The 7,705-nt window shown below is 23.8% G+C and overlaps 3 protein-coding genes across 3 annotated transcripts; all 3 read left to right on the forward strand.

Annotated features, from left to right (window-relative positions):
* Positions 1–1,656: 1,656 nt before the first annotated feature.
* OCT59_019234 (uncharacterized protein) lies at positions 1,657–3,023 on the forward strand (the record flags this gene model as incomplete). The annotated part of the gene is made up of 6 exons (XM_066135883.1): positions 1,657–1,878; positions 1,945–2,008; positions 2,076–2,251; positions 2,327–2,750; positions 2,858–2,908; positions 2,980–3,023. 6 exons carry the CDS (start codon positions 1,657–1,659, stop codon positions 3,021–3,023), a joined length of 981 nt encoding a protein of 326 aa, XP_066005133.1.
* Positions 3,024–3,603: 580 nt separating this feature from the next.
* OCT59_019235 (uncharacterized protein) lies at positions 3,604–4,620 on the forward strand (the record flags this gene model as incomplete). Its single annotated transcript, XM_066135884.1, has 3 exons — positions 3,604–3,795; positions 3,877–3,988; positions 4,439–4,620. The coding sequence occupies 3 exons, from the start codon at positions 3,604–3,606 to the stop codon at positions 4,618–4,620; spliced, it is 486 nt and encodes a 161-aa protein (XP_066005134.1).
* A 2,037-nt stretch (positions 4,621–6,657) lies between these two features.
* Positions 6,658–7,705, forward strand: OCT59_019236 (uncharacterized protein; the record flags this gene model as incomplete). The annotated part of the gene is made up of 4 exons (XM_066135885.1): positions 6,658–6,702; positions 6,787–6,959; positions 7,302–7,366; positions 7,440–7,705. 4 exons carry the CDS (start codon positions 6,658–6,660, stop codon positions 7,703–7,705), a joined length of 549 nt encoding a protein of 182 aa, XP_066005135.1.

A 7,705-nucleotide genomic window follows, 5' to 3' on the forward strand; every position in this document is an offset into this window, starting at 1 on the left:
TGAATCACAAGGTTAATTTAAAGTTATTATTTATTGTTTACTTGATTACGTCAATATTTTAATAATAAATACTTTTAAAATAATTTATAAATTTCAATTATACTCAATTTTATTACGAAATATTTTGTATATCAATTGTATTTTTTCCTTTTTTCTCCTAAATGATTATATCGTAATTAAGAACTAGATCAGGAAAAATGGAAAAATTGGGTGTATTATTAGTATTTTAATCTAACCATAATTCCCAAAAAATCTATTGTTTAGTATAGACGAAACCAAGTTATTTTTTTAGAAAGGAAATCACCATTTTTTAATTTATTCTTTTCAGTTCCCTTTTTGACATTTAAAATTGAACGAAGAGAATAGTTTTAAAATATTGCTTTGATAATTTACATCGAAAATGATCAGCATCCCTAAAATCATCGCTTTCATCCAAATAAACTTTAAATAAGCTTTTCAATCACCGCTTTCATATATGTTAATAATGATGTCTCTTTAATCTATTTTATTATCTTCCCTAATCTAAACATTTTTTGTTTTCAAAAAAAAAAGAGATGATTAATATGAAAACGAGGAGTCAACTATATGATTACAACTATGATAGTATATCTATTGAAAAAAACGTAAGTTAATTATACGAGGATGGATTTACTGCGCCAGATGGGGATGATTAAACGATATGTTTACCTCATTTACATTATGTATCCATAAAAGAAAAACTTACGGGGAGTATTGTTCCATAAAAGTATTTCATATTTTATCTTATCGCAATTAAGAAAAAAATATATATATAATATAATAACATTTAAAGATTACGTAATAAATCGAAAATAATTATTTTTTTTATTAGAATTCTTTCTAAAAGTATAAACAAAAAATTTTGAAATTAACCTTGTGATTCGGCTTTGTCTTTATATTTAGTGCGATTATTACTGACACAATGGCTTCCGCTAAAAAAATGCATTAAAATCATCATTTGAAAAAGTGATCATTTTTTTCTGCAAATTATCTCAAAAGGAGAAAGAGGAGAATATTAAAAAGGGTACTAAAAATAATGCCAAAAATACATATAAAGATCAAATTCTAGGCTTTTATCAAATTAGAAAATGCCTCAGAAAATTTAAACCATAGACCTTTTCTTTAAATCAAATGTTATCTTTGTTTATCGAACGTCACGGTTAATATGCGCATAAGGCAAATAAAGCACGTGTTCAATTTAAATAATTTGAGTAACAATTTATTGTAAATTTATGTGTCACAAATTTTTGTAGGTTTTCTATTGTACAAATCGTTGTATTACCAAAAAAAAATTAGTTTTGTGATACAAACAAAAATACATATACCGGGAAATTCCGGAGGTCGCAAGATATTGTTATTTGAAAATTTTAAAACTCTTAAAGCAGGAAAAAAATAAATAAAAAGTCTAACCTCCCATAATATTAGCAATGAAAAATTTACCATTATGAAAAAAAAAATAAAAATGATAAATGATAGTATAACGAATGATCAACAACTTACTCCTCGGATGTCACCTGTAACAAAACACCCCTGCATGTTTCAGATTAGATAATGATTTGCGTGTTACATCCTTGTTGGTTAAATATAAAAACCTTAAATTCAGGTAAATTTATAAAAAAAAAAAAATTCTTTCTAACTATGACGTCATTTAACGAATGGATTGATAAGATAAAAAGAAAAGATGGTGACATAGATTATATTGAATATAATGAGTTTAGCAATGTAAAAACGGTTGGGAAAGGAGCATTTGGAATTGTAGAAAGCGCAGATTGGAAAAGTTATGAAATTAAAGCAGCATTAAAGACTCTTATAAGTAATCCTACAATTGATGATTATGATTTAAATAACTTTATTAAGGAGGTAATTATTATTTTTATTATTATATTTATTCGAAAATAATCTAAAAATTTAAAATAATTTTTTTAGTTGGAGAGTTTAAAAAAAGTCAGTTTTCATCCGAACGTAATTGGATTTTATGGAATTACAAAAGGTTAAATATTTACTTATAATTTTTATAAAATTTAACCTTTAATTTATTAATTGTATTTTATTTTTAGAGCCCTTATCAAATAAATATATAATGGTGTTAGAATATGCTAATCAAGGAAATTTAAGAGAATATTTAAAAAATAATTTTAAATTTCTTAAATGGAGTGATAAAATTCAGATGGCCTTGGATATTGCACGTGGATTGAAATGTTTACATTTCAAAAATATAATTCATAGAGATTTGGTAATATAATAATTTAAATTATCTTACCTTACTTTTTCTATTATTTTATTTATTTATTTATTTATTTTTTGATAGCATGCGAAAAACATATTAGTTAATAATAATAGACTAATGATTACAGACTTTGGAGCATCTAAACAATTATCGGAATCTACGTCTAATTCAGCAAATTCAACGGCTAATGGATTGGGAATGCCTGAATATAATGAACCACAACTTTTTAAGATTATTAATTACAAAAAAGATAAAAAGTCCGATATTTTTAGTTTGGGTGTTTTATTATGGGAAATTTCAAGCGGACGTCCTCCTTTTCCTGGCTATCCACGAAATGTACTAGGTTCTCATATTAGTTATCATAATCTTAGAGAAAACCCAATTTATGGTAATCCCCAAGAATATCAACAACTTTATCAGGAATGTTGGGATAGCGAACCAAAGTTAAGACCCGATATTGAAAAAGTATATGAAACTTTAAGTCAACTAAGTCAAATTTCATTAAGTAAGTTTAATTTATCATCAAGGATTCTCCGTCTACTACATTTAGTAATATATTTATTTACATATTTATTTATATTTATTTATTTCGCCACCAATTACTATTTATAGGAGAATCTTCACATAAACCTAATGGTTTCACAGAAGAAGCCTTAAAAAATTGTAAGTTATATATTAATTTTATATTTAAAATAATATAATACTTGACTAATTAATAACTAATAATGTTATAGGGTGTAAGTTATGCGTGGTCTACATTTCTGTTATTTATATATAACTCAAATTAACAAAGTTCTTTATTCAAAAAATGATTTGGCCAATATAGGGAGTAGGTTAAAATTATTATTAAATATTTTATGAATTAAGTTTACGTATAATTACGACTAACTAAATTCTTTAGGGAGTAATAATATAAAGAGTAATAATATAAGGAGTAGGAATAATAATAATATTAGTAAGTTATTTATTTAATTCTGCTACCTACATTTATGTAGTATTTACGTATAATTTAAACTAATTAAATTTTTTATTTGATGATTATTTAGGTTGTAAGTTATTAGTTATTTCTATTATTATATATTTATTATGGTAATATTTATATTATTTATAATTTTAATTAACCGAATTTTTTAAATAAAATATCTGGTGATTTACTTTAGTTGGTAGGTTGTAAATTTTAGGTTATCTGTTATTTATACAAAAACTAAATTTTAATTATATTATATTGAATTCCTATTTAAATTATAGAGTAAGCATTAATAATATCTTTTTTTTTAATTTTAAATCTTAATATAAATTTTATACGAACTGTAATATAATTTTAAATTTATAGATTTGGAAAAAGTGGAAATGCAATTATGGATGAATTTATTCTTAAAAAAAATTTAAAATGGATTCCTTTTAAAAAATTTAAAAATATTAAACATCTTTACGAAAGTGAAGTAAGTACTAGCTTCAAAGCTATTTTGTTAAATAATAATGGAGATAAAGAAGTGATGCTTAAATGTCCTAGTAATTTAAATGAAAATTTGTATGAATTTTTAGATAAAGTATGATAGTATATTATTTAATTTTTTTTTTAATCTAAATTATAATTTATTTATGCTAATATTTATTGTTATTTTTTATAGTTGGAATTTCATGAAAATTGCTTAAATTCAAATAATATTATTAATCTTTATGGATGTACAAAAGATCCAGATACTTTGAAATACATGGCAATAATGGATTATGCAAATAAGGGTAATTTACATGGAAGCTTAACAAAAATAATTAAATATAATTGGAAACAAAAATTATATATGTTGTACCAAATTATTTCTGGACTGAGTGAAATACATAAACAAAGTATTATTCATTGTGATCTTCATGGTGCCAGTATTTTAATTCATAAAGATAAAGAAGATGAAGAAGATAAAGTTTATATTAGCGATTTTGAAATATGTCAGCCTGTAAAACCTTTTTTGAAAAAAGATAGTATTTATGGTGTTTTACCATTTATGGCACCTGAAGTTTTTATGCACGAATCTTATACTCCAGCTAGTGACATATATAGTTTTTCTATCATTATGTGGGAATTTACATCCGGAGTTCGACCATTTGATGGTAGAGCATATGATGCTGAACTTATCTTAAGTATTTGTAAAGGTGAACGTCCTAAAATTATTGAAAATACTCCACAATGCTATATAGATTTAATGGAAAAATGTTGGAATGAAGATCCATTAAAAAGGCCATCTTCTAAAGAAGTTTTAAATATTATTGAAGAATGGATTATTCTTTCTTATGGAAAAGAAATAGAAAATATTAGTGAAGAGTTAAAGTGCAATATAATGGAATTTATAAATGCACCAATTGAGAATAACAATCCTTGAAAATGAATGAAATGCCAATAAGTAAAAGTTTGAATTATTAAAAAATGAAATCATTATTCATTAGGTATGTAATGTATACAAAAAAAAAGTAATTTTGCAACTTATTTTATTTTGATTAATATATTTACTTAATTATTTAGAAATTGAAGCAGATGAAATTTATTAGAAATGCATAGTATTCTTTTTTAAGTGATATTTGATTTTATGCATTCAACAAAGATTGCTCTTTATTTTCTTAGAATTGTTTAAACACTAAAGTATGAGTAGTAAAATATTTCACAAGTTTCTTAGTAGCTTGTAATTTTTTTTTTCTTTTTGTAACTTATTCTATTATTAAAATAAATTATCAAATTTTATTTATTGCAATATTGTTAAAAATCATATGTATTAATATAATCACTTGACTAAATAATAAAGAGAATTAAACATAATAACATACAAAACCATTTTTTTACCAACAAAGTTTTCAAGAATCAAACTTAAATATTCTGCAATGCTTTTATTTAATTAGTCGAGTAAAACAAATTGTACTAATCTCTAATCTCATGGCCCTTAAGCTTATTAGAATGAATCCTTTAATGATAAAAGAATTTGATTATTAAGAGTATTAAATAATGTTTACTAAATTATTTGCTCAATTCTTATAAATGATATACTAATTATCTTTACTATAATATACAAGTTTAATGGATTTTTGTAAAATATATGTAAATTTTGAAATATCATTATAATAGGGTATTTGGATCAATAGTTTCAAAAAATAATTCTAAAATTGATTAGATTAAAGAAATATATGTTAATTTTGGATTAAACGATTTTATTGGATTTTATGATAATACGATAATAAAAGTGAACAAAAAGCAAAGCATAGATATAACAAAATGCTATTCTCATTAGGGATTATTAAAACCAAGTGATCAAGAGTTTCAAGTTAATTAATATAAAATGTCTTAAAATGTTGACTGAATATTATAAAAGTTTAAAGCTTGATAATGACAAGGAAGGAATGTATTTTATATAAGGAAAATTTCAGCAATGAAAGTTGGTGAAAATATAATTTCTGTTAATATTTAAATAATAATTCTTTTGCAAGCCAATCACTTAATTTTCAAACTTGAAATTTGTAAGAAAATTTAGCTTAATCTAACCATAATTGGGATACTGGAAGAAAAGCGTGTATTTATGAAGTACTAAACTTCTCAAATATGAACTCATATTTGGTGTAATTTCTTTACATCTATAAAAAATTACCAAATTACCATTTTAAATATTAATTGTTTAAAATATACATTTCAATTGGTCAGTATTTTCAACAACAACAATTAATCCTATATTAAATAATCAAAATATTTTTTTTATTTAACTTACACTTGAAAATTTCTTTCTATTTGAGCTTAACTAATAGAAAGAGAACGCAATAAAAGAATGTCGATTTCATACCTCGTTCTATAACAGACCCAAAAAATAGCAAAATTTTAATTAACTAGATTATGATTGTACTTAATTAATAATTGATAATACATTATTAGACCATCCAATCATCGAATTTTTTTTTTTTGAGATCAATAATTTATTTTTATTTATTAAATTATTCAGTTTTTTTTAGTTTATTTTATATCTTTATATCACGTAATCTTTTTAATTTAATTGAACAACTTTGCTACGCCGATCTTTTCAGCCGCAGTCCTGCATACTGAAGATCAGCACATAGAAATGTCCGGTAACACCATTTGTTATAAATATTATCAATTTTTTTTTTTTAAAGTGTAAAATTGAATTCCGCAGCAACATTTTTGTATATACCCAACAATTCTAATGACGCCTAAAAATTCAAATGAGCATAATTGGATAGAAGAAGCAATTTCTAAAAAAACTTATTAAATATTATGAATTTGATCCGGAGGCTTTGCAATTGCTCGTAAGGCAATTTTAACATCGAGCATATTTCAATTTATATACAATACGTATAATTCTGATATCAACAAACTTCTATTCATTGCTAGATTCAACTTCAGCGTGAAGTTGATTTTCATAATAATGTTATCCGTTTTTATGGTGTTACAACTACAACTTCCAATAAAGGTATCAAAAGTTTGAGTAAATTTATTTTTTTTATAATAAACTGTGATTAATTAACTAATTCGCGAATGTTTTTTCTTTTAAAAGAAAACCAAAGAAAAAAAGTATATGTTAGTAATGGAATATGCCGACAAGCAATGGTACTCTCCGAAAATATTTGAAAGAAAATTTTTAAAAAATCTCGCTTGGAATGATAAATTAAATCTTGCATTCCAACTGGTTTGTGCAGTATCATGTTTGGGATCGTGCATCGTGATTTGGTAATTAATTTACAACTCATTATGATTACGTAATGTATTTTAATTATTAGTTGTCTTAATTTAATTATTCTATTTTTAACGTAATAATATAACACTCCAATAATGTGTTAATTCATCAGAATACTGTTATACTAGCAGATTTTGGCTTATCAAAAAGAATTGTGGTCTCAATCAAAAACATATGGATTAATTACTTATATTGATCCAAAAAGTTTTATAGAAGTACAACAGCGTTGTATTAAATAAAAAAAGGATGTTACAGCATTGGTGTATTATTATGGGAGAAATCCAGTGGTCAGCATCCTTTTTATGATATACCGTATGATGTTGGTTTGGCTCTAGGTATTCAGGCCTCAGTGAGACACCCACTCACGATACACCTGAAGAATATATAAAAATTTATACTAGTAAGTATAAAATTGCATTTATATGATTTATAAGCCACATGATTTTAATTAATTAAAAGATAATTTTCTGTAGATTGTTGGAATATTGAACCTGATAATCGTCCAACTATCAATCAAGTAGTTGATGAATTAAAAGCAATTATAATAAAAGGAAATATAGTAATAAAAGTTTTTCATATATATAATGATAACAATAATATCAAATCATCAAAAAACCATAAACTTCCTAATTTAAATGTTAGAATTTCTGAAAGCACTAATTCATTACATAAAGAATTATCTCAGATTATTCAAAACTTTAATATGATGAATACAAAAGAAATAGAATCTTCAATGTAA

Source organism: Rhizophagus irregularis, chromosome 28, assembly GCF_026210795.1.
Source record: "Rhizophagus irregularis chromosome 28, complete sequence".
Taxonomy (NCBI): Eukaryota; Fungi; Glomeromycota; class Glomeromycetes; order Glomerales; family Glomeraceae; genus Rhizophagus; species Rhizophagus irregularis.